The 27,354-nt window shown below is 39.9% G+C and overlaps 1 protein-coding gene across 1 annotated transcript; it reads left to right on the top strand.

Moving 5' to 3' along the window:
- Positions 1 to 4,663: 4,663 nt before the first annotated feature.
- On the top strand, positions 4,664 to 25,971 carry b3gnt2b (UDP-GlcNAc:betaGal beta-1,3-N-acetylglucosaminyltransferase 2b). The gene is made up of 3 exons (XM_017427506.3): positions 4,664 to 4,851; positions 17,842 to 17,987; positions 22,502 to 25,971. The coding sequence occupies exon 3, from the start codon at positions 22,525 to 22,527 to the stop codon at positions 23,716 to 23,718; it is 1,194 nt and encodes a 397-aa protein (XP_017282995.1). The 5' UTR covers positions 4,664 to 4,851; positions 17,842 to 17,987; positions 22,502 to 22,524; the 3' UTR covers positions 23,719 to 25,971.
- The last annotated feature ends 1,383 nt before the right edge of the window (positions 25,972 to 27,354 follow it).

The raw sequence follows: 27,354 nt of genomic DNA, 5'->3' as shown, positions 1-27,354 counted from the left end.
GACAAACTAAAAGACTATCTGCATGTGCATTAAAGTTGTGCTCTCAGACAGCAGAGAGTGTACAGTTCTTTTCCTTGGTCTAATGGATTTTTATTACCCTAACAATGAATGCACTGATAAGAACAAGTGCTGCTAAGATAGAGAGAGAAGACGACATCCTGTCTGCTTCAGTTCCTGTCAAAACCCTCCTGACTGCAGGAAAAAATAAAAGCGGAGCTGATCCTGCTTCTTAAATCAGCTTCAGACTTTATCATTTCCATTCAAATCTGAATCTTTTGTGAGACGGTGAAACCTCTGCTCACTGTCTTCAACCTTTAACCGTTGCAGTGCAGTAAAATAATTACAACACGCGTACTTCCACTTTGCTGCAAACAATCTTCCCCTTTCTCAGTCATGCTCTTAGGTTGGTGTGGGTTTGTGTGAACCTGTGTGTGTGTGTGTGTGTGCAGTTTTTATGTCTGCTAGGATCCATTAGCTCTAGCGGCCATCTTGAATGAGGTTGACTCCAAAAGCTTCTGAAAGTGTTCTTAAATTCTCTTGTCTGGTTCATGAGATAGTTGGCTAACAGACAGACAAATGAACCAATGCACACAGGCGCACGCACAGACACACACAAACACAGGCAGTTACATGATCACACGGCTTTCGTGATAGCACACAACAGTGAGGAAACTGTTTTGCACTTTCCATCTTAAAATGCGAAAAATTTTAAGTAAACAAATCTGCCGCAAAACTGATTTCTTGCTGCAAAGCTTTTCACATGCATGCAGTGGTCTTGTAGTTCTTTTTCTTGACCTCATTTACACACTTTCTGTCACCCTTTGAGCAAACCTGATACTCGAGCAGCTGGGTTGCAGCAGTTGCATGTGCCAATGTGTGCTGTGCAGGCACACCTTCGGCTGATCGCAAACACAGCAAACGACGCCTCGCTGACCACCTGATACCCTGGGCCAGACGGAAGAGACACCTGAGTCCGGGCTGTCTTTGGGCCCTTTCACACGTGCTCCGGTTATCCCGCTCTGTTTATGTTAGACAGCCTAAACCAGAGGGGTCCAATCCTGGTCCTGGAGGGCCTCTATCCTGCAGGTTTCAGTTGTTTCTCTGCTCCTCAGCAGGTCTTCAAGTTCTGCAGAAGCCTCTTAATCACTCAGTCATTTAAACTAGGTGTGTCAAAGCAGAGAAACTTCTAAATCATTGCAGGATGGTGTTCCTCGAGGACCAGGTTTGGGAATCACTAATCTAACATACAACTGTTTGGTAACAGTGTGACATTTGAGTTAACCCACTCTGCTCAGGTAAAGCTGTGGAAAATTACAGCCACACAAAATGTTATCTGAAGGTGGCCATTTAATCTAACAGCTGATCTGGCTTCCATATTTTTCCTTGAGTTGTAGCCCTCTATTTACCCTTTGCTTACAGACCTGCATTTTTTTGTCACTACATCAATTTCCTTTGGAATGTTCTTCCATTTTATTAAATGTGTTTGACCTACTCTGCTTTATGAAATACTTTTAGCAAGCAGGGGCACACAAAAGGCTCACTGGGAGAAAAATGTTATCTTAAACAGACAAAAGTGGCAACCCAGCTACCTAGACTGTTTAAATAGGCAGTTTAAATATACTGTATGTGGACCCTGAGAGGACTTTTTTAAGAGGTCCTTTGTTTCCATTTGGAGGATCATCTGTGGATCTGTCACAAAGATGAAAAGACAAGCCTTTGTCTCAGCCCTGTCATTAGCAGTAATAAAGACCGGCCTCCTGCTGCTTTGAGGCCCAACGCTAGACACAAGCAAAAACCCATAACCTGTGTAGCCTTCAACTCTTCAAAGCTCATGTGATTTCTGGTTCTACTTTTAGTGGCATATGGATCTAATCAAAGTCGGGTTCTTGTTCCCGCAAGAGGAGAATTCTCTGCCAGCGTGGATCACTATCAGAAGTGAATCAAATGAACTGTGGTGTTCCTCAGAGTTCTGGTTTAGGTCCACCGCCAATCTTTAGATGGTTTCTCTTGGCGAAGCAGATACACCAAAGCTAAAGATCAAATAGATGAATCCTGAGAAATAAAAGAAAAAAAAGGCAACTTGACTTTTTTTCTTCTTAGTTGAAGATGTTTTCCTTTGTATCCAAGAGGCTCTCTCAATTCAAACTGTTATGTGCAGGCTTGCAAAGCGTCGGAACTGCATGAGGTGCTCTGTTTATGCGAGTTGAATTCACATGCAGATCAACCCCACTCCCCACCCTCCTGGGAGTCATTAGGGTCTTTGTTAGAGTTTTGGTCACATGCGTGAAGGTGTGAATTGGTGTGAAACTGACTGGGAATCAGATTCAAAATGCTTCCGTTCTGGAAAGCTACAATTTGAGACTTCCTCCCCTGTTTAAGGTTTGTTGCTGTTTGCCTTCTTTCACCCGCTCTCTCAAACCATTTATATTTTCTGATGAAAATATGACCATTGTTGTCCAGGAAGGAGAGTTCTTTATCCTTGAGAGGTAGGTGAACAGAGACTTGGATGAAAAGCGTCACTTCTTAAGCAAACATGAAAAGGAGGCCAGTTGTCTTTTTAAACTTCTAAGATTTGCCATTTCCCAGATGACAGAATCTACGCAAACACTTTCACAGATGTATCAGTTTAGGTGTAGGGCTGCAGTAACTTGGTGGTGAGCACTGCGGTCTTGTAATCCTGAGGCTGCAGGTTGTGTCAGGAAGGGCTTTCTGTTTAAAACAATTGCCAAATCCTTCATGCAAGTTTGCTCGCTGTGGCAACCCCCAACTGAAGGCAGCAGCCAAAAGAACATTAGGTGTGTCTTAAGGCACTTCTTCAAAATAGTTCTGCAAAAATGGCCATAAAGACCAGCCTGTCTTTATGCTGTCTCTGAACGTCCACAAATCACAGATGAAGTGTCCCGCACAGATGTGAGCTTTCAAAAATGAAGCAAGTAGAACCAGAAAAGCTCAACATATTAAATGTGTGACGGACGTCTCCATTGTACTGTTTTCAAAATGTGATGAATTAACTCACTTTAGCTATTCTCTTTATGTTTAACTTTTTTTTCTTTTTTAACTAAATACAAAGTTGCTGTATGTCATAATCGGTCTTCCCTCGGTAATATATCTGTTTGCTGTTGTTTACTCTTGCGGTCGGGTGATCGCACAGACCATATGTCAGTTGACTCCAATAGTTAACAAAAAAGGGAAAAAAAAGGAAGTAGGCTTCTTGACCTTGTTCGCTCTCAGGGTGTTAGTTGGGGATGCCCATCGGCTTCTACCACACCAAACTTTGACATGATATCTGTAAAACTGACTGAGGTACAGCCGTTTTTGTGTTTGCTAAAGTTGATTAGCTGTGGTGGCCGTCTTAAACTGGATTGACTCGTAAAGGTAATCAGTTGTAGATGTTTATCCAATGATTACTTTGATTAGTTTCATCAGCATCAATTAGTTGGTGAGATTTAATTGCCAAATGTGCAAACACACACACGGACACAGGGGAAAACATTATCACCCGTCCCTTTTGTCTGCTAGTGATAACCTTTGCATTGCACTGTAGCCAATGGTAGCTGTACTGTAAAACTGTAGTTCCAAAATTACACATCATTATTTCCTGTAGGGGCTTTCCCTGTTTGAATCAGACAGCTCATGGGACAGGACAGACTTGGCTGGGGCTCTCCTGTTCTCACTGTGTTCTTGCAGAGAGGAAATATGAAGGGTTTCAACAAGTCACATGAATGTGGCCTAAAATAAGTGAGACACTTAAGTTTAAAGATTGTTTACTGTCAGCATTAAGAGACCGTCAATTGTTCTTGTGTTTGTTTGGCATATCCTTGAAACAAAAAAAAGGCTCTGGTTGTGGAGGTCACTTTTAAAGCTTCCTCACCCTGCTGACTTTATGATAAACACAAAAACATTAAAAAGTTGGTGTCAAAAAGGTTATGAAGCAGTACTTTAAAATGGATTTTAGACTACCCTCTTCGTAACGCTTCTAAAATATGTTATCACTGTACGCAGAAGGGACAGAAGATTTCCATCACTTTACAAGTCAACTATTCTTTTCCTTTGACAAATAATAAAGTAATTCTACTCATATAGCTGTAAGATTTACATCTTTGGCATTTGTTTGTATCAAACGTCACATGTCATGCTTTAAATCAGTAAATTCATAGCCCCATTTATTTTAGAGTCTTGTGTCTGGACATTACTAGTGATGTGTTGACTGCTGAGGACTATTAAAGGAATCCCAAGGCACAATTTACTGTAAACGTCGCTGGTGTACTTCAAATACAGTACAATAAATACAATACAATATGCTGTCAAACATTTCGTAAACTGTAGGCCTGATGCTGAATGAAGTACCACTTTACCAGAAAATTATTGTCATGATGACTGACTATAAAAATGCTTTCAACAATGTGATTTTATCATCAAGGGTTGGGNGGGGGGGGGGGGTAATTAAAGGGGGGTAATTGTATTTAGTCCATTAATATTAATAATGAACATGTCCCAGGTTTAGCACCGCACTAAAAGCGTCCTGGTTAGACACATAATGGAGGAAGCACCTTGACGACATTTTTTATTTTAATGAATGTTTACGTAAGCGCGTACGTCGGGCAGGAGGGGCGGGGCTCCGCACAGAAACGACGCGCGCGCAGGCGGGGGCGGGGGGAGCTCGGTTAGCGAACCGTTGAGGCCGTTGGAGAAGGATGTCCTAAAGTCGTCAGCCGTTACCCGAAACAGGACGCGTTCGCAGCCAAAACGGACGCGTTGCTCCCACTGGGGACGCTCATGGATTTATGTCTCTTCTCCGCCGCTCCCGGGGTGATTTTTGGCTGACGAGCGACGAGCGAAAACCAAGAAGAAGTAAGTTTAAAACCTCTCAGACCGGGCTGGGGTTGGGGGGGCGACTTTTAATGTCCGAACCAGACGAAACATTTATATCAACCCACTAAATTTTTTTTTAAAAAACGCCTACTAAGAAAAAAGTAGACTTACCGGTTCGATAAAGTTCATGCGAAAGGCTGGATTGATTAAAATTTAGATGCCACTTTAGATTGTAATACAAAAACTTCAAGAAGAGACTAAACACCGGGGGAAGTACACTAAAACTCAGTACGGGTTTTCTGTTACCTGCTGTAACCCGTGTTATGCTTTAATAGCAACTTTATTAGTTTTAATTTATTAGTTGACTTGTTTACCATGTGTCAAAGACTAAAAAAAGTGTTAATTTGCTTGGCACTTTTGAAATTAAATGGCTTTAACACAACTACATAGGTCCATGTGTTGTAGGCTTCAAGGTGTTTTATTTAAGAATGGGATTTTTTTATCTACAGATGAGTAAAAACGGTCCATGAGCGGCAGCTTTTGGGTCAAAAACGCACACTTTGTAATGAGAAATGTCTATATCTGTATTGTCTACGGGCAAAGTAACATTTAGTTGACATTTTTGAAGGAGATCCTGTAGCTTTACTTTACATGTTTTTCCTGTTTCCTCGCTCCAACACACCTGATTCAATGGATAACCACCGAGGCATGTTCTGGAGAAGCCTGCTAATCAGCCATTTATTCACATCAGGTGTGTTGGAGTCGTGTTAGATTAGGTTAAATCCTGACTGGATTTATTGTGTCAGAAACTTCTATTTAATCATAAACAATCCTGGTTATCAAACAAAAACAAAACACGGCTCTTTCCTCCTATCGCCTCCCGTCTGTTTCAGTGCTCTCAGGTTTATATTCACAAGAACAACATTTACATTTATAAAAATGTCTAAACCACAACTGGGATTAACGTCCTCAATTCAGTCAATAGTTGGTTTCTGTCTAGCTTGAAAGTCCTCACAAGAAAGAGGACTTTGTTGAAAAATAATGACAACAAAATGGGAGAGTATGCTCACGACTTATTGGTAAAATGACAAAAACAAACATTTAGTTTGATATTTTGGTTAATCCAATACAATAAAATATGAAAAGCGCTAAAAGAGGTGCAGAGGGTTTTTTTAAATACTCCAAAGTTTTATTTTTATAAACCACAACTTGGACCAGATCAGAGCCTTAAAAAAGGCTGGTTTGTGTCCAGACTGCACATGAGGAAAATCTGAATATTTGAGAAATTACACAACTCCAATTATTTGTCCTTAAGTGTTAAGATAAGCACACTAATGGGGGGGGGGGGTATATTTGTTCTGTTTTATAGCTAAGCCCCATCCTTTAAAATAAGTCTAGTGGCTTTATGTACATTTGTGTCTCTTTGTTAGTCTGTTTAATAGAAAATGGTGTGTGTTTTAATGAAACTGCACTCTTTTCAGTGTTATTTTGGTGTGTAGTAGTGTGAGCCTGTCTTTGCCGTGTGCTCCACTTCTCTTTGTATGGTCTTTCCTGCGATATAAACCCCAGTGGAAAGCTGTACTTTGGTATCAACAGGATAGACACTCCACGGCAGGAACCAGTTGCTCTGTCGTCAATAAGGCTAAGTTTGTCTGCTTTTAAGATACTTCTTTTAATCACCACTGAGACGGAAAAGTCTGAAGGTTTTCGGTTCAGGAATAGCTTGTTGCGTTTAGTCCAACCAGCTCTGAACTCTCTTTGGTTAAGCACACGTCCGACAGATGAAAAAAAGCCATCAATAATGGAGCTCTAATACTATGATTCACCATGGAGACAGGTAAATAAAGAGCAGTGACTCCTTTTGAATCTGTACGAGCTATTGAATTATTAATGTGTGCTGTGGGGAAAAGGAAAAAAACAGCAGAGGACGCGGACAAAGGACAGAGGGGATTTTATTTAGCAGTGATAGACTTTTTGTCTCTTCATTATCTCGCTTGAATATAAAATATTTAGAAATGACATAAGTCAGAATATTTCCTTATTCAGCTGTAATTTAATCAAACAAAATGGCAATTGTAAGTTACAAACTTGAATCAAACAAATAAGATTAAGTTCATCTAATCCGATCATCTTATTGTGTGAAAGAGCTCGCCTATCCCACTAATGATAGTGGCATTTTAAATTTCAGCTTCTAAGGCTTATAAGTCTGGATTCAGTCTCATTTTCAGTTCTTCATCAGTTTTAGCCTGACCTCAGTCTTACTTTAGCATAAATTATTAACTTGTTACCCTAACTGTTTATTCATTGATCAGGAATCTTCTCTAACGTCTTGAGTGCTTTTTATACAGATTAATATCATTTAAACAGTGTTTTTGCAGGAATGTGCAGTAAATTGTTTGATGCAGAAACACTCTGTGACTTCTAATTACCTTTGTGTCAATAAGTCAGTGCTGTAAAGATTTATATCTGGTTTAATTCTGGGATGAGTGTAAACTTTCTGCAGTACCGATCATAAAAGACGTTGTTGTAAAGTCCCGTAGTTTATTTTTGACTAAACTGAACTCCTTCCAACTCAGCAGAACTGAGCTATGTCTGCAGCTTGTTGTTTATTTTAGACCCTCCATCTGAGACGATCAGTTTACGATCAGTAAACCTGTGTCTGTGTTGAAAAAGGAGCTAGGCCCATTTTTACCACAACGTACCACCCAGAGGTTGTCAATCCATCAATACTTATTGAGAGTAAAGTCCATGGATATCTGGGAGTACTGTAGAGTCATTTGTCAGGGTCTTTTTTTTAAACGTGTGTTAAAAGGCTTGAGTTTCTCTGGGGAGTTTCCCTTATTTCCAGGGATAACCAACTCATAGTTTCCACAATGCTCTGTGCACTTTCACAAACTCTGTTTTCTGTCTCACTTTGACCTAGCACTAAAACCAAACTGTTGAACTTTTGTTACTCATTTATTACCCAGTCCTGTTCTCCATCTTACATCCGTCACACAATGCCCCAATCGTCCTCATGACTTTAAACATCACAAGGACACAAACCTGCATTTTTAGGTTGCCAGAGGGAGTTGTTGTTTTTTATTATTCCCCCTCCCTAAAACATGTATTATGAGTCAAAGAATGCCAGAGGCAGGGTAATTATCTTTTTCTGATTCACATGCTTTACTTTAGCGTATAAACTCTAGAGAAAAAAATTAAAGGCTCACATGCCTAAAATTCAGCCTTTTGGAAAAAAGTGTGCAGAAACTTAATGATTCAGAGAAAAGAGTTTTCTCATCTGTTCTCTCTGTTCAAGGTCAGTAATTTCAGCACATTTTAAACTGGAGACCTGATGATTCCCAGGAGTGTTTCTAATTCTGGGAGAATCTCATTAGTTCTGTACTAAAACCACACTGTCGTTCACTCTGATATCTATGCTGCCCTGGTTAGACTCGCATAGACAAACTTGTATTAATTTTTAGTACCGGTTTGCATTTTTTTAAAAATGAATTGTGTGAAATATTTCATGATAATCTCACATTGCTGTTGTAGGTTAGCACCACAAACACCCGATGGCTACCAGTATCTTAACTCGGCTGATAGTGACACCAACACCATTACTGAAAAGAGTAGCTGTAATTAGTTATTTATCTGATAAATAGATAGAGGCACAGAAGCCTCAAAACTGAACCTAATGCCTTCACTTCTACATATACAGTTAAAAACAGAGTAAGACCCCAACATATTCCAGCATCACCATTACAGTATCTACATGTTGTTTGAAAAGCCTCTGTTTTCTCTGTTGTTAGGAATTCATACAACATCCAATCCAGTTTTATTCTAACGTGTTTGTTTTAAAAGCAAGTATGCTGTGGTTAGCAAAAATGCTCCAGATATCTCTGTCACCAGTTGCTGATATGTTTTATCTGAACCGCAAAGACAAAGTTTAACTCTGCAAGCAAAGAAACATAACTTTCCAAACCTGGTGTGAGCATATTCTCAAAGAACCTTTGTTGGAAATGTTAGTTTTTCTACACAAGCCTTAATATGCACACATTAGGTCTTAACTTATTTAAGTACAAATTAAGTCAGTAGGATCTCTAACGGTTTCTTAGAGATCCTACAAAGCAGTTTCTGTTTATGCCCGATTTTTCCTTATCTTATGTGCTGTTTTATGTGTATCCACACTCTAATGCAAGCATTTTTTGTAAAGCAGTCAGCCATAGCCTCTGACTTTGGCAAGTAAATGAAGAGTTTGAGGCCCACAAACTGACACCAGCAATGCATTTAACCAGGGCTGTCCCAAGCAAGTATCGAATCAAATTCTCAATCAGAATAATTTTTCATTGATTGTCAAAGTAGCTGACTACACTCCTCTCCCAATCTGCTATTTACCTACTCTATATAGTTTTATATTAGCTGCACTGTATTACGGCTGCTGGAAAACTGTGTGATGCAACAAACCAACATGTCTGTGGTCTGGAAGTATTTTAAAAGACAAAATGAGAACAGTTCAGTAGCTACGATCAGCAGTTAAAATCCAGACACTCAGCCTGATCCACCAGGCTCACCCAGCTAACTCTTGAAGCTAGCTCAGCTAAGCAGCATACTTTTGAGGAAACTCTAAAGAGGAGAAATAAGTTTCTTAAGGACAGTGATAAAGCAAAAAGAATTACTAAACAAGTGACTTAATTTATTTCTCTGGAAGACAAGTCATTGCTGTGGTGACATACATAGGTTTTTGTCGCCTCTTGGAGCTGTTAAAGCCGTGTTGCATCCTACCCTCTAAACCAGGGGTGATGGTTTTAACCACCCGATTCAGTAGTTAAATGACCTCTTCATGTTCTGCAGAAGCCTGTTAATGACACACTGATTCAAATCAGGTGTGTTGGAGCAGAGAAACAAGTAAAACATGCAGGATAGTGGCCCTCGAGGACAAGGATTGCCCACCTCTGCTCTAAACAGTACAGAACTGACGCAAGACTACCTGAGCTATATACGAGTACATTTTGTCTCAAAATAGTCAGACATCGCTGCCGTCTCAGAGCTGTCTCAAATTTTATTTCCATAATTTTAAAGCACTGGAGCTATCTTTCGAGACCTTCACAAGAACACTTATGAGAAAACACAAACATGGGATTGGCTATATTAATATTTAGCCATCAGCTAAATGTGAATTCTGATCTTAATGACACCCTTTTCACTGAGGAGCCTAACGGCACAGGAAATTTGTTTCCCATGTCTTTTTTTTTTCTGTTCATTTTGTCAAAGAAAAGTTTGTGTTGTCACGATAGTACTGAGTATCGCAGAACACAAGTATTTATAGTTTGGCATTGTTTGAGCAGTTCATAGTTTTTATTCAGTTGCAAGGGAACTAGATTGTCGCCCCAACATTTATTAAAGCAAAAATAATATCTTAATTATTTTAAATAAAAGTGTTGTAAAGTTCCACGATTTTCTGCAGGTTTCCTCTTTTTTTTTGACTGATACTCTTCCTGCTTTCAGTTCCTGAGGATGTGGGCACTCAGTTTAGTCATTTATGGTTCCTGTTTCTGCTACAATGTTATATATGTAAAACTAGACTTTACCGAATAATTGCATGGTCTAAAAATAAAAAAAACTTGTTCTTTAATTTTCTTATTTTGGGGGAAATATTAACTTGCCTCGTCATCCCAAGAACACAGTTTCCACAGTAAAGAATGGCGCTTCGGTTGTCTTTGTCATGGGCAGGGCTTGAACAAATAATAAGGAAATAAAATACAGGTTGTTTCTTGGGAAAAACTTGTTGAGGTCGTCTAAAGATTAAAAAACAAAAGTTGACCTTTCAGCATTACAATAACCCCAAGCGTACTGATAATGTAATTCTCAAGCGGCTTAAAGGAAAGCATCTAAATATCTTGGCGTGGTTCTGTCAGAGTCCAGATTTAGGTGTAAATGATCATCTATGATTTGGCTCAAAGATTTCTAAAAACAAGTTTCATCTGGGGAATAAAACTACTCGTAATTTTGGTGCAAAACAAAGATTTAATGACGTTTTAAAGTAGGAAACTGATTTTTTTTCATGAGTACTTTGTAATATATATTTTTTTACCTTTTACTCTGATTTTTTTTTTTTTTTTTTGCAGAATTATGAGTCAACCATAGAAGTTCTCTGTAAACACAATTTTTCGTCTCATGTTTGATATAACCTATCAGTAACACTAATCAGGGTTGTCCTAACAGTGGCTGAAAACATGCTTGTAAGAAAATGACGCCCTTAGAAACTAACCCACAGGAAGTTATGAGGTGATCAACTAGGTGACATGGATCGTACTACTTGTCAGTTCTTTCAAAGTTTATCAGTAATAACTACATAACAGACTAACTACTTTATCAGTGGATTCACTTTTGGTGCTCTTCAGCGTAAATGTTTTTTGTTTTCATAATTTTACAGCCTGAGATATGCAGTGTTTTGGGTTTTTTTGGTAGCATTGATATTTCTAATGTCTTAACTTTGCAACATGTCTTGCCATGGATAGTTTATTCCTCGCTCATTTTGAAGTTTAGCTCTTAAACTAGTCGGCGTATAGTGAGGGGTGACCTTTACTTTGTGGAGTCCGAGTGACAAGTATTTGTTGATAATGAGAAATTCCGTTCTATTTTTAGGCTGTGAGCATTGACGTGCTCTTGTCAGTCAGTAGACATTTCTCTTTTTCATCACCTGCTGTGCTCGGTTCAGCAATAAATAAATGATAGATCTTTAGTTTTATGATCACTGTATTATCAGATAAAAAGGCTTAAATTTAAACCTGATCTACTTTGGGCTATTTGACCCAACATGAACAGAAAATGCAAAAGAAGAATGACATCAAGTCATAAGAAACTATAGGAGCCATGGCTCTTGGTGAGTACTGTTGTAGACTGTCGATATTTGGTGGGCAGACTCCAGCTCAGTCGGCCCCTCTGGCTATTTTTAGCTCTCTTCTCTGCACTGTTTCTAATAGACCTCTGTTCACACTAACGTCTTATGACATCCTGCAAACTTTTGTCAATTAGGGCTGAAGAATATCGCATTGGTATTTACAACCTACATGTGGGTTAAATGGAAATTATGTGTAAGAAAATGGAACTCTGGGATGAGGAAAATATAGTTTTAAAGTCTGAATTGGACACAAACATTGCTCCAGGTGCTTTACATTAAAAGTGAACACTCAAATTAGGCTCAAGGCAGTAATCTGGTAAGGATAAATTACTGACTGGGTTTAGTTTCTCATAAACAAAATGTAGTCTTGACGGAAAACATGTTTGAATTAAAAACATTAGTTATAGTTTTGCTTTGTGCAACTTCATTTTTCATACATGTGTATATTAGATCAGTTATGGGGTGTTTTACTTTTGCAGACTTTAACATTACTTCATTATTTCAGTTTGAAATTTAGGAAGTACACTATGAGCCACAGGACAGTCAAAACAGGACTTTCCTCTAAATGTGTGGGATTTGAACTTGCACAATTGTTCACCAAGTTCAGGATACTGGCTGGGTGGGTCCAGCTTATTAGTCCCCTGGTTCCTGTTTAAGTTTAAACCTAAAACAATACCTTTCCCCCCCTTTTTCTTTTGTACGCACCCCGAAAACCTTGGCAGCCACCTAGCAGACGGCAGCTTTGCTGTTGACTAAAGAGCTTCTTATAAGTGTGCATACTGCACTGTTAAAAACTAAGATTTGTCAGTCAGCTGATTTAGAGCAGCTTCCAATAAATGAACCACAAGACTAACTAAAATCAAATCAAAATTGAATGAACTGAGCATCAGAACAGAAACCTATTGGCTACAGGATGGTGTATGGGCTCTAAGAGAGGGACAGAATATTAACAGTAAAAATACCTAAACCTTATTTGGAAATGACATAAGTCAGAAGTGCACAAAGATCTTCACCAGAACTTAAGAAAAACACATAGCTACATATATATTGTTTTTAAGTCTCAATTTCAATCAGTTTCCAAAATAGAAATTTAGTCAGTTTTTCTCTTGAGGTTTCACTTTTTTTTTTTCTCACCGTTCTCAGTGGAAAAGGAAATTTTCCAACAACACCAAAACATTCCCGAAGCAGCAGTGGAGTCAGAGACATTTTTTTTTAATCTGTCAAAGATTTGGAACAAATTTGCAATATGCTTGGATGAAAACTCGGCTACTGATACCTTCAGTATATGTTTTATTGGTGCATGAGAATCTAAACACACACAGTTAATAAGGAACTGACAGTTGATAGCTGACCTCAGTAAAGACTCTGCCTGTGGAAACATCTACAGAGAAATAGTTTGTTTATTAAACCAAAATACCAGTTGGCTCACTCCTGTGCATCGCTGAAATTGTTTGCTGTTATGTTTAACGCATCTATAATTAAAGGCCTAGCATTGCTTGAAGGAATGCATATCGCCCGCCACCTTTCTAACCAATTTGTAGGAGTTTGTAGCCATCAAACCTTGTAAATGATGTTATCTCATCTGAGGTCTGTTAGCTCCTGGAGTATGTGTTGAAGATGACTCTCAGCTACTACCACACCACATTTTAGCTCTCTAAGTTATAGCCATTTCTGTGTTGTTTAGTGTAGCTTAGCTGTGGTGGCCATCTTGAATTGTGTTGACTTCAGTGGTAGGTGGTATTAATGTCGATGTGTTTACTGTTTCAAAATGATTATTTGGCTCCTGTAGCCAGTTTGACACTTTGTCTCCATCCTTCTGTACGTGTTGAACTTTGTCCAGAGACCTGTTCTGGGTTAGTTGACTTCTCCCATTTATGCTGCCTTCTTATCTGCTTTCACCGACACACAGCAGGTGGCATTCTTAGACCATTCTGAGATCCCTCTCAACATTATGCCCCTTTTACACGGACCCTACCAGTCCCGGCTCCACTCTACTCTGCTCGCTTTGCGAGCGTTTACATCTGCATTTTTTCGCACTCAGTCCCTGCTTCTTCGATCCCTGCTTCGGAGTAGGGCCAGCCGGGCCAACCCTGCTTTGTGGGTGGCACAAGCTTAGCTCCTGTTCACTCATTGGTTGTGGGTGTGACCAGATGCAAGCATAGAGCGAAGGTAGGAATATAAAGAACAGCGTTAGCTTACCCTGCAACGTTTATGCCGTCTGTCACCCAGCTGAAGGCGCTGTAAAGCCTGAAATCTCCGGCGGATAACAGCTGTCCTACTCTGCGCAACAATCACGGCATCCAGAGCATTTCTTCCACTGCGCCTCTCTTCCTGTAGTCTCAGGAGAATCCCCATACGTTTAAAAAACAGCAACAACACGGGGCTATCATTGTCCATAGCGCTTTCGTTGTTTACACAACTTGCCCTAAGTTTCGGTAGCGCACCCCCCGCGCTGCAGCCCAACAACACGAGGAGGCGTTCCTCTGCTACCGACCAAACTGGCCGGTGTGAACGCGATGCATTCTTTATCGAGTAGAGGGGAGTAGAGCCAGACTTCTGAATTGGGGTCCGTGTAAAAGAGGCATTAGTTAGTTTGAGAGCGCTCATTGTAGCAACAAGTGTGTAGATTAGGGGTGTCGAATCCTGGTCCTCGGGGGCCACTATCCTGCAGGTTTTACTTGTTTTCCTGCTTTGACACACCTGATTTGAATGGCTGAGTGATTAACAGGCTTCTGCAGAACTTGAAGACCCGATGAAGAGCTGGGAAACAATGAAAACATGCAGGATCATGTTACTCGAGGACCAGAGTTGGGAAACAGCTTTAGGTCATGTAAGCTCTCACTCTGTCAGCTTAGAGTTATGCTTATTAGTTCATTTTGGGTTTTAATGGCATCATTTTTTGGCTAATTACATCACCATGGTAACTCAAAATGCCACTGAAAGTAATAGTTCACTTCTCCTGACCAAGCCGGTTGTTTTGATTTATAAGTTGTGTGGGTATGTTGTTGCATTCCGGTCGCATTAAAGAATAAAAAGTCTATAAATCAAAAAATGGTTGGTATTGTTTGGTCTGCAAAGATCCTAACATTTAAAAATAAAAAAACCAAACAAACAAATGTCTTTATTTGGATCAGGAAACAATGACTTCTGTTTGTGTCATTTTATGTTGAAGAATAGAAGGAAAAGTGAACATTTTTCAGGTTTTGTTCATGGCCAAACTAAACGGTAAAGGAAAGCAAAAAGTAGACATTCAATTGTTCTATTGAGTAACCTGCTCATACGGTAAATGTAGAAAAAAGAAAATGCTTTGTTGTAAAGATTTCTGGATAAGGGCATAAAAAGGATAATCAAACAGAGGATTTTAAACTCAATTTATCACAGTCAACACAATATGACCTTTACACTGGATTTGTAAATTAATCCTAAGAACAAAATCCAAATGTAAAAATAATAGAAACATTCAAAAGTATTCAGTAAAATTCATAAATAAACAGAATGGTAGGAGCCAGGTGCTGCCTGATTAGTTGATGATCAGTAGGTGTTAACACCTCTGTAAAGGAGGGTTTAAGGGAATTTGAACACTTTTCAGTCTATGATTCAGTAGTGTTTATTGTATTTAATTTAGGGGAAAAACATTTAGGACCATTGCCAGTCTTCTTCAGTTATAGAATGGTTAAATGGTAAAGGTCACAACTGTATAATCACAAAAGACCAAGAAAAGAACTTCAAAGCAAGGTTGTCAGGAAGAACTGGACATGTTGGTCGTAATGTACAGGAGCTTCGGTGTGAAACCAAACTCAGCAAATCAATCCAGACGCCTTAACAACTGTGAAGCACGGCAGTGGAGGATTGCAAGTATGGGCTTATGTGCAACAGCAAAACTGAAGATGAAGTTCATAATCACGAAGTCCTTTGTGTATTCTCTGAATATTCTTGAGGTAAATGTGAAACTATCTAATCAGCAGCCAGAGCTTTGGTAAAACTGAATGTTGCTGATCTACAATAAAACGGCTGAAACAGTAAAATAACAGAGTGGGTACATTTGAAGAGCTGCCGATGAGGAAATGCCTCACAAACATCACTGAAATTGATCCCAGGGAACTTGAGCAGCATTGTAAAGAAAAATAGGCCAGTTTCTTTCCATAACAATATGAGACACGCTTAAGGGCAAATATTTATTTTATTTATTGCTGTTAAAAGATGTTGATTTATTAAAAACACTCAGTTGATTTTATGCACTACTTCTGCATTCTCTTTTATGGATGACATCATTTTAATGTGTTTTAAGGCCCGAAGAAGACCATTTCATTCATTTATTTATATATATATATATATTGTATAAATACTGTCTGTACAACAAAAATCTGAACATTTCAGTGTTTGGTCTTCAGCAGAACATTTCCAGACTGTGATGGTTGAACAGTGAAAAGTAATCTCTCTGCTATCTGTTGGTCACTCCATATCTAACCAGTACACCAGTGGTTTATTGATTACCCAAACCCAGTCATAATGTAACTGCATCTGTCTACATCAGTGTTTTTGTAAGAGCTATTGTAATTGTTTTTGTTTGTTTTGTATTTTGCTTAGTTGTTTACAGCTGGTGGTAAACATTAAATCGTACATTTTGTATTTCACTTCCCTGTTGGCACAGCAAATTTGACACGCCTGTGTAAATTTGCAGCTTGTGTTTGCTCCATCCGTTGTGGGCTTCAGCTTTGTTTGAAGTAAAAAAAAAAAAAACACAAGACAAAATCTGTTCCAAATTCACCTGACCAACAAGCTGTTTTAAATATTGTTAATATGTGGGTGTGGCGCTCCAGTCATGACACAGAAAACAGCAACAACAAATGCACTACATCGACATCCTTGAATTCTCTGCATGAATGGAACTGAAATGAACTTGTCTGCATTTACGTTCTTCAAATATGAGCACTTTGAGGAGGAAAAAAGACTTCAGAAGCATCAGTCCTGAAACCAAATTGAAAACCTATTTTAAATAAAAAAGAAAAATCTTTAACCAGTGAAGAACAGTTGTTCCTGTCTTCTGTTAAATGCAGCAGTCACTCATGTTAATCACCAATAACAACCTGTTTTTTTTACTGTATTATAGGTCTGTTTTAGATCACAGATGTTGCCCTTCTGCATATTATGCGCTCTGGATGTTTTTCTTACACGACTGCAGTCAGTCAGGATGTTTATCTTCATTTAGACTGACCAGGCTCCAGAACCACTGCAGAGAATTGATTTTTTTTTTTTTGTCTTGTGCATAAGAAATCTGATTTTCTACAATTACGAAAGAAGATTAGAGTAATCTCTTTACCCACAAGGAACATCCTGAGCAGAGCTGATTGTGTTTAGTGTAAATGAATAATAGCTAAATGTATTTTTCTGCCAGAGCTGAGGAAATGGACAATATCATGTCGTGGGCAGTCTCAGTTTAGCTCACCATTTTTACCTTTTAATAAATAACTTTTCTGCTCATCAGAACTAAGCAAACAGTTAATGATTGTGAAAAACCACACAACCTAGAGGTACAACTTTAGGTACAAATTTACTCTGGAGGTACATGATCCTTTCTTCTGTTTAACCCCAAACATGCAAACTAAAATGAGACAATTCACATGTTACTTTTGTAAGAGTCAATTTAATGCCTCTTTCCTTTCAAGTTAACTACATTTATTAACTCTGAGGTCTATAACTCTGTAGGTCAGTACTAATTAACCAGTTTATTTTTATAGGGAATCTTTAAGAAGTGTCAAAATGCATCTACAGACAATCACAATAAAGGGAAGCACTAAAAGCAGGACACAGAAGCTTGTTTAGTCTTCTGATACTCCAACCAGTTGAGCGTAGCTAAATCTGCTAATCACCAGGATTCATGTTGTAATTCTACCACAGCGAGAGTAAGTTTAATTTATTTACTAGTGATTACTACACACTTTCTGTAGCTCATATATGAATAAGGCATTTAGGTTAAATCAATGTATAACTGGCATAACATTTATTCTAAATACTCAGTTTTTGTTTATACTCGACAATTTGTGCTCGTAGTTTAAATAGTAATAAAATGTGTTTTCAGGGCCTCGAGATGCTCGTCTTCTTCAAGTACAGCTCCTTAAAGCCATTTTCTCTCTTTCTCTTTTCAGGGTTGGCCTCCTTCTCAGCTTCTTTCCTTCTCAACCCATGTTCCCCATTGGCTCCGATTCCCAGAGGGTGGAGGCAAGCATGGGTTAACACGACCGAGACAAGGCGCTAAGACAACACAAGCTCAGGGGCTCACTCACCTGCACAGGTAAAGCTTGTGCAATTAGCACTTTCAAAGGGTTGCTATTCATGCATTACTTGATAGGATGACGCAGGTCTTCTACGAAAGTTCCTCAGTTTTGTTAAAGACTTAGTAAATATTGATGGCATTTTCATGTTTTACTGTCCAAACAGAAACACGGAGCTCATTTATTCTTCAGTAATACTCAGTGATAAACACACACACACACTCATCTTAAATCAGCCGTTGGTTCTGCTTTCCTCATACCCATCCCCCCAACAGGTGAACCCTCACCCCTCTGACTCTTTCATCTGATGGAAACCACATTATTCAAATACCGTCTGCCATTGTCTGGGTGTTTACCTTCGCATCTAGAGTCAGAGAGCTGGTGGTACTAACTCTGTGGTAGTGAACTCTGGTTTTCTTAAAGTACAAAAAGGCTCAGAGTTGAGGTGGTGGGTGTTTAACCAAGCTTGAAGCTGAGACGTTTCAGGTTATTTGCCCACCTCATTAACATGAATAATCCCAGAGTAAATTAGACGTCTGATAGCTACCATTTGAGCTGCTGTGTTTTAGTTGAGTTAAGATTGCTAACGCCCCTTGTGTAAGCAGGCAAGATATAAACTAAGATTAAAAAAGGGCCAGTGTTTTGTAAATAAGGCCTGAATCACTGGAATTATCCTGACAAAGCTTTGAAAAAATATAGTTACTGAACAATCAGAACATTTTGTTATTACATTTAAGCCTAAATTAAATTGCACAGGGCAGTAGTACCAGTGCAAGTCATTGTGGTTTATGTCATAATATTTGTCATCCGGCTTGAACTTGGTTGGTGCTTAATCGTATCCCTTCCTTCAAGATAAGTACATTTTCACATATCAGACCTTTTTATTGAAAAACCGCAGAGGTCTGGTAAGAAGATACATAGATCTTTATTGCTCCAAATACAAGAAAATATGTGAATTTTCAGCTGCGGTCTCGCTGAACTCTTGTGTTTGCAATCGAGACATGTGGCTGCATTTTGAGCTTAGTTTTTTAAATTGCAGCTTAGTTTTTGTTCACAGTTTGTAAAACTGCATTCGTATTTGGAGTCAGTCTGGTTCAAGATGGCTGCCACAGCTAATCAACCTTATCAAACACAAACTTGCTGTAACTCTGTGAAGTTTAAATTTGGTGTGGTAGTGGTTGAGACTCATCACTAACACATACTCTGAGTGCTAACGGATGGTGCAGCATCTTTGTTTAAAACTTTGGCGTTCAAAACAGAGGGCGATATGCATTTCTCCAAGGAAAGCTGCCTTCATTTATAATCCCATCTTTCCCTGTATTAACGCTGTTTGGGTGTAAACATGTAGATGTTTCTGCACGGCTGCTGTCTGCCTGCTTTTCTCAGGGAACCATATGTGCTCTGCTGTCTGAACATGTCGTTATTTATAGTACTGTACTCAACATGACAGTACTTAAAGTAGCAGCGCTCTAAGGTTACCCCCTTCAACGGTTTTATAAACACGGGACATTCAGCTGTAAAGCGTTATCGAGCAACTTTGAGAGCTTCCCTGAGTTCAAATGTGGTTAGTTTATCTCTACCTCTTCAGTTTCATTCAGATTTAATATTTAGATATGTGATTGCCGTGTTCTTTAAATTAGACTGGCTGGCTGGCATGTTGTTTGTTGCACGAATGGAAGAAACCAGCAGTCTTGTGTGGTTATATTCATTTAAACAAACATTTGAAACTCTAACTATGAAAACAACCACAGGTAGAGTTGCAGAAATAACGAACTACAAAGCTGAACTCTACATTTTAAGAGGGTAACATATATTGTGTATTTGCAGAACTTCTAGCCAAAAGGCTTTCTTTGTCTGTGGGATTATTTGGGCTGAAGCTAGGTCTCATGTTGTTTAGCCTTCCTTTCAACAAGCCCACCTTCTCTCCTACATGTTTGTTAGAAGTCTTCATGTCTGCGTGGGACGCACTCGAACGGAAAGCTTAATTGTCCACGAGAAATAGACTGGAAAAGGAGTGCCTCTGCTTGCCCCCGTTTAGTCATTTACTACCAGCATCATTATCTCTTGTTGCTCCCAGATTTAGACCTTTTATCAAATTACATTTGAGCAGATTTAAAGAAGCACAGAAAGACGTGGAAAGACGGATGACGAAGGCCACAGGTGGTGCGGAGAAGGGTGTGATGGATGAAGCATATGGAGCGGTTCACAGAGCAAACAGGAGTAAAGCGGAGCCGAGTTGTTGCTAGGAGGCTGAGAGGGAAACACAATACAGAGACAGGAAGGATTCAGGCAGCGCCGGGAGGACGGAGAACTCACTTATACATTTTAACTTGTTAGATGCACTTTTTACACCTGGTAACTCATTGTTTTTATCTTTTTACTTCATAGTAGAAACAGCTTCTCAGCTAGGCTTTATTTTAACAACATGGAGTGAAGGATTTGTTCATATAGTTGCTGCTTCTTTGCATAATGTTATCAGTCACTTCCACTTTTAATATAAGTTAAATATTACATTAGTTCTCTGACATTAATTAGCAGCTCAACAGTTTAAAATTGTGGTACTTTCTTAAACATTGTTAATGTTTTTTCAGATGTGGTAAAAATATATTTCCTGTTTTGAATTGCAGTCAGCAGTATGACTCTGGATCTCGTTTTCATGCCTGTGTTTAAAACCACCGTCCTGTTTGAGGAGCTGCCAGCATGACTGCGGTTATTTCTTTTATTTTACCAGAAGTACTGTTCTCACAGGGGTTCTCACAGTCCGGACCAAACTTTTTCTCACAGGGATACACGCCAAGTGTTGTGTGATTGGTCAGATCTTTGTTGTAGGCGTGTTTACACAGAAAAGCAGCTGATCTCTAATGAAGTTATTTTGCTTCTACTTCCCGTCTTTACTGTTCCAGTAAAGCTTATGAATATAGTCAAATCATGAAGAACCTGTCACAGTTATTGTGCATGGAGAAGACGGTGGCTGCCCTGGTTGGGAGGAAGTACGCCTCAGCTGGGTGACACGCTCCTTGCGCTCGCTCCTGCCTGTCAGAAACCGAGGGGGTCTCTTCATGACAAATATGCAAAAGACAAACAGTGTTTCAGTCTGTATGATTAAAAATGATTGGTCTATAAATCTGTACAGGGACAAATGAGTGGAGAAGCCGGAGGGAGGAAATCCGTCTGGCGCTGTGGGAGGAGGGAGGGGCCTGTAGTTTCTCACCACCACGTGAGCGAGAGCAGATTTCTTCAGTTCTTGCGGCGCATAAATCCAGCTTTAACATCGGGATGTGTGACCCTGCCAGAGCAGAAACCTGAAGCGGTCAGACCTCCTGAAAGGCCGCTTTGTCTCCGCTGACTCACATGTTGTCCTCATGTCTTGTCTTGGTTTATTTGATACACGCTTTAAATACTTGACTTTCATGAAATGGAATAATAATGCTTTTAGTGTTTGTTTTTTTCTGCGTCATCTGCTGTTTTTGATCAAATACTCTAAAGCATCATTACCATGATGAAAAAAAAGGGCAAACCTTACATCATCAGAGCCATTTTTTTTAAAGATTTATAACGTCCCAACTGATTTTTTGTTTGTTTGTTTTATGTACTTTAAACTCATATTCTGAACCAACGATTTATGCGTGCAAAATAAAATGATTTATTTCATGTCGTCAGCTGCTATAAACCCGATGGCATCAACAAACACTGCCCTTTTTTTGTTGTCATTGTTAAAAATGACTAACACAAACACATTTCAAACAGCCGGGTGGTTGGGTAGGATAATAGAGCTGTAGGAGCTGAATAAAGAGGTGATGTTATTTGGCAACCATGTTGGAAAACACCACCTCTCTGAAGACACTGTTCTCTGATTGTTGACGTCTTTGTCAACACCTACTGAGTGTTACCTACCTTTAAGATTTCAGAAGTCCTAAAGTTTGCTGTGAGAGGGACTCCAAACATCAACGCTAAATATCCTGTTGGTGTTCTTGTTTCCCAGTGAGTCTGTCGGTTCTTTAAAAGCAGATTAACATTCCATTTCCAACTATTTGGTCTAAAAACACTCAGAGATTGATTGATAGATTCAGTATTTTTACTAACTTGATGACAGATGTCACGTTAGCTTGGACGACTCAGGTTTCTTCCTCGTGGCCTTTATGTACACGCAGTTTATTTCCAACAGGAAGAAGCTGCTTCAAGCTTTTGTGTGAAAGTAGCTTTGTGGTTGTAATATTATCTCTTTCAGGGAGCTGTGCGGCTCACGTGACTCTAATGTCCTGCTGCAGAGAGGCTGTGGTTCAGTTCCCTGCTGGCCAGAACTTCACCTCACATCATAACCCTGCTCTTCATGACCGTAGATGGAGACTATAATAGTCACTATCTAATAAACATAACACTGCTTAAAATAAAAATAGTAAAGCTCTACTTCTAGAGTCCAGCTCCCTGAATCATCATACTGACTTGAATGCAACAATGACACCACATCTCCAGTAATTCATCATTTCTTCCACCAAGTATGACTTTCTGCTTTTTCCTTCCTGTGTGTACGCAGGTGGTGCCGAACGCAGCCCTGTCATGGCGCTGCTGAGGAGGAAGCTAAAGTTTGTTGTGATGGTGATGATGATCAACCTCTTCATCTTCATCCTCCTCTCTCGGAACAACAGCCAGGATAAAAATGGACTCAACAAGCTCCACATTCCCTCCAAAGCCTTCTGGGCCAAGCTGGTCCCCAGCTCTGCCTACTGGAACCTCCAGCAGCAGATTCTGGACATCCTGAGCAGTCCCATCTTACTGGGAAACTCCAGCAGCGCGGACTTGCCTGACTGGCTCAATGACACTGTTTTGACCTCTGATCTCTGTCAGCCCAATTATAAAGTTACCACTCAGGTGAAGGACTACAACTCCCTATCAGACCGCTTTAAGGACTTCCTGCTTTACATGCGTTGCCGTTCGTATCCCATCCTAACGGACAGACCGGAGATCTGCAAAGAGCCGCCGTTCCTGCTGCTTGCAGTCAAGTCCCTCGCGCCTCACTTTGACCGTCGCCAGGCCATCCGCCAGTCCTGGGGACGGGCGGGCGTCGTCGCCAATAAAACGGTGGTCACCATTTTTCTCCTGGGCAACACCACAACTGTGGACCACCACCCAGATCTGTCTGAGATGGTGCGCTACGAGAGCAGCCGCCACAAGGACATCATCCAGTGGGATTTTCGGGATTCATTCTTCAACTTGACCGTCAAAGAGGTCCTGTTTCTAGAGTGGATTCAGGCTCGTTGCGCCGGCGCTCAGTTCATCTTCAAGGGGGATGACGACGTCTTCGTCAACACGTACCGCATCCTGGACTTCCTCAAGGGCTTATCAGGCCCCAAAGCCAGGGACCTGTTTGTTGGGGACGTTATCACGAATGCAGGGCCACACAGAGACAAGAAGGTGAAATACTTCATTCCAGAGAGCATGTACGTAGGTGCGTACCCTCCGTACGCAGGAGGAGGGGGGTACCTTTACTCCGGAGACATCGCTGCTCGCCTCCACAACGTGTCGCGGCATGTGGCGCTCTACCCAATAGACGACGTCTACACCGGGATGTGTCTCCGGAAGCTGGGGCTGGCCCCCGAGAAGCACAAAGGCTTCAGGACCTTTAACATCGAGGAGAAGTACAGGTCAAACCCCTGTGCGTACAAAAGCTTAATGCTGGTTCACCCGAGGACCCCGCAGGAGATGATCCAGATCTGGTCCTGGCTCAGCAGACCCAACCTTTCCTGCCAGTAACAGCATTACGGGTCGTTCCCTAAAGCCAAATCCACAAATGTTTGATCTTGAGCAAGGTCGTGACTTAAAACTCGGCAGCTTTAAGTTGGGACAGTTTTCAGATGAGTCAGGTGGAGCCTCGGCTTGGTACTGCTGCTGCGTTGTAGAGAAACATTCATGATTGTTGGCTTCATTTGTTAGCATTTTAATTTTGTCAAGCTTTACTCAAAGTGAATGTCTTTTTTTTTAAAAAACAGATATTTATCACAACTATTTATGTGGTCTTTGTAGTGCTTTAACGCCGTGGGCCAGCTCCACAACGAAGCATCTCAATGCTGTATCTAATAACGTGGACGTGTCGATGGGAGCAAGCGAAAGCAGATTAGTTTGCAGCACTATTAGTATTTCAGACACGCGTTTAAACGGCAGTGGTTTTTCAACTCGACAGGGTTTCTGCCGCGAGCCTTAGAAAAGGTTTCCGGCAAACACTTCCTGGTGATCGTTTAGTTTGTGCTGCTGCTCCCATCCCAAACTCCCTGAAGTATTTCCTCGTGACACACTCCAATTTCTGCTGAACCAGTTTTTCCTCACTGAAGACTTGTACCTTTTTAATTACAAATTATTTATTCGCGCTTCAGGAAACGGGTTTTAAAAATTTGGAGGCGTCACTTAACATTCAGGCTATCTGTAGTTTGGTTATTCTGGTTTTTTTTTTTTAATCTTCTGTTGGAGTCATCACGGAGCGAGCATTAAGCTTTAAGGGACCTGGCTCTGTTTAGCTCTGCAGGTCTGAGCTTGAAGAGATCCAAATGCTGTGTAATCCTGCTTTGCACAAAAACGAACACAAAAATCGACTCTACAAGTTGACTCTCGAGCGTCTGCGATTATCACGAAGTGTTAAATGCTACTTTAGTGTGAAATGAGAGCTTCAAAGCTAAATTCTTTCAGACGCAGGTGTGGGAAGATCCTAACCAGCCGTGTCTGAAGCGTTTTTACTCGTGATTGTGAAAGCTTCATTTGGAGGTGATTCACCTTATTTTAAGTTGGGGGGGGGGGAAGCTCAGTTTATGAGCTGAACTCTGCCTATTTTTTTTTTTATCTGTCTGTCAGGAACAACGAGACTTTAAACATGATGTTTAGGTCTCAGGAAGGAAAAAAAAGCAACTGTTTTTAACATGTTTATGGCAGACCTGCCCTTCATTTAGCAGAACTCTGATAAAGAAACTTGTTTCAGTATTTTTGTCTCCATGTTTGTTTTCAGTCGTTTTCTGACTGATGTTGAAACGGGTGTTCAAAGGAAAAGGTGGCATTTCGTCTCACTTAGAGCTCCCCCTGCTGGTCAGGGTTGTAAAAGCTAAGTCTGTAAACCAAAACTATCATCTGAAAACCTAATTTATTTTACCATCTCCATGTTATTGTACTGTCTGACTACTTCTGCTCTGTGGAGGATGACCTTACAGGGTTTTCATGTAACTTTTAGCCCTCACTGGAGGCAGAATCGCCGCTGGATCACAGCTGGGGGGGTTAATGTTAATGACTGACTGACGTGGTGTTTGACATCTGTCAGCTCTGCAGGTGGGATAAAACAAACGCTAAACAGGAATCAACATGTGCTCATTTCATGTTTAAATACTTCAGTTTTATAATCTCACTTTAGTTGATTTTCACCAGTAATATTTTACATTCTCTCACTGCTCACAGTTTGAGGCAACTTGAAATGTTTACTTGTGATTCAAGTCATTTTTCATCTTTTTTTATTGTTTCCATTTGCAGTTTTCTGCCTCACATGTTGCTGTTTGACGTGCTCTTTTGTAATGTTTGAAATGGACCTCTCGCCGACCGCTGCGCTTCAAGCTGTCGTGACGCCTTTTTGTTTCTGACCTTTTTATTCTCTGTGAACCGTCAGTGTTTCTCCTGCCTCTGCAGGCAGCTTTATCGTTTTAAACTTCTCTAGTTTTTGTTTTGTTTTTTTTCTACCAAGGATTTTTGTTTTTCAGCCAAAGCAAAAATCTGTTCAGAAACTAAAAATAAGTTAATGCTGTTATTTATCAGCTGATTGAATGAATGAATGAATGAGTGACCCTGTTTGTTTGATATTTATTCTGATTCTTTCTGTAACTCCAGACCTCAGACACGTTCTGGTAACATTTTCACGTCCTTTTTATGGTCCAAGATGATTCCCAAATGTCCACCTGATCTTTGTGTGTGTGTGTTTGTGTGTCTGTAAGTGTGATTGTTTAAACTATTTCAATAAAGTTCTATTTTGTAAACAAACCTGTGTGTTCTTTTTACTGTCAGGCGCTGAAGGAAAATGGCAGATTATGTTTGTGTTCCTGAACGGATTTTAATGAAAGTAATGGTTAGATGTGGAAAAATAACTGATTCAAGGTGGCCGCCACAGCTAACCGACATTGGAGGTCCAAAAATGGTTTTAACTCTAATAATATTGAAGTTATTGAGAAAGGCCTTGAATTTAGATATAAAACATCATTATTCAAAAGAAGCAAGAATATTTCTTTACATCCAAAAACCTCCTTTGTTTTAGTTCCTCTGAGGTGCAGCTTTAAAGTTTGGATCTGTTTACTTTCCTCTGAATTGTAGTTTTTGAAATTAAAAAAAATAAGTTTCCACTTTCTAAGGAAGAACTAATTAATTGATTGTGGGTGGGTCGTTGGTGTGGAGCTCGTTTTGCTGCTGAAAAAAATGATTGAGAAAATATAAGTCGGTGCTGCTATCAAACATTTTTACTCTTCAGCAGCTTTTCTAAACTCGTGATTCGAGTTTTAAAAAGCATCAAAAGCTGAGACGAATTAGATCAGTCTATAGGTATTTTTATTAATCATTAACGCTGGTAACTTTATTATTAACATACACACGTAATTCTAAATAATTTTTTAGCTATATCATTTTTGCTTGCATGTATTTATTTTTAACCTGCTCCGAAGGCGTATTGAAGCATTTTTTATTATCTAAACTGATTTTCCCTGTAGGACGGACTGAAAACCACAGATATAAAACATAAAAAATTAACATGTAGTTCAGGGGTTTCCCCACCAGAGGGCAGCAGTGGATAAAGGGCCAGAGACGCAGACTGAGTTACTGCTGGACCTTTTAAATAATAAGATTTATGATTGGAAACTAAAAACAGGAAGCCATCACTCTGAGTGCATTAGCCAGCACACATCTTTTAAATACTGCAGACATAGTAATATATTTATTTATCTTTTTAGTTTTTAGCTGATTCTAGAAATAAAACAACTGTTTCAGTCGCTATCAGCTTAAATAATTACATCCACACAGGAAGACCTGTGAGGTTTCAGTTGACGCTTCATTTCTCGGTTCCACCTTCTCACATGAGGATACCTTAGAGAGGAAGCGGTTGTCAAGACGACCGGATCCCAGCGGCGTGGGAGGCCAGACAGTTCAGTTCTGTGTGTGTGTGTGTGTGTTTTCCCACAACAATCTACTGATAATGATTTGATGGCCTTAACTCAGAGAGATGTTTGAAAAAGAGAAATCTATAAGATTTCCAACCTTTGAAAAGCAAAAAAACCTCATCGAGACCGTGTTTACTAAATGCTCCTGCCTCATGGTATAATTTACTTCTACCTTGATAAGTTCTAAAAGTTGAAACGTCTGCACATTCATGAAACAAAC

This window comes from Kryptolebias marmoratus, linkage group LG22 (assembly GCF_001649575.2).
Source record: "Kryptolebias marmoratus isolate JLee-2015 linkage group LG22, ASM164957v2, whole genome shotgun sequence".
Classification (NCBI taxonomy): Eukaryota; Metazoa; Chordata; class Actinopteri; order Cyprinodontiformes; family Rivulidae; genus Kryptolebias; species Kryptolebias marmoratus.
The sequence above is the reverse complement of the archived record's forward strand: the minus strand, read 5'-3'. Positions and strand labels throughout refer to the sequence as shown.

Excerpts from the sequence above, each read along its gene's own strand:
- b3gnt2b (XM_017427506.3), top strand. The coding sequence starts at position 22,525 with ATGGCGCTGCTGAGGAGGAAGCTAAAGTTTGTTGTGATGGTGATGATG.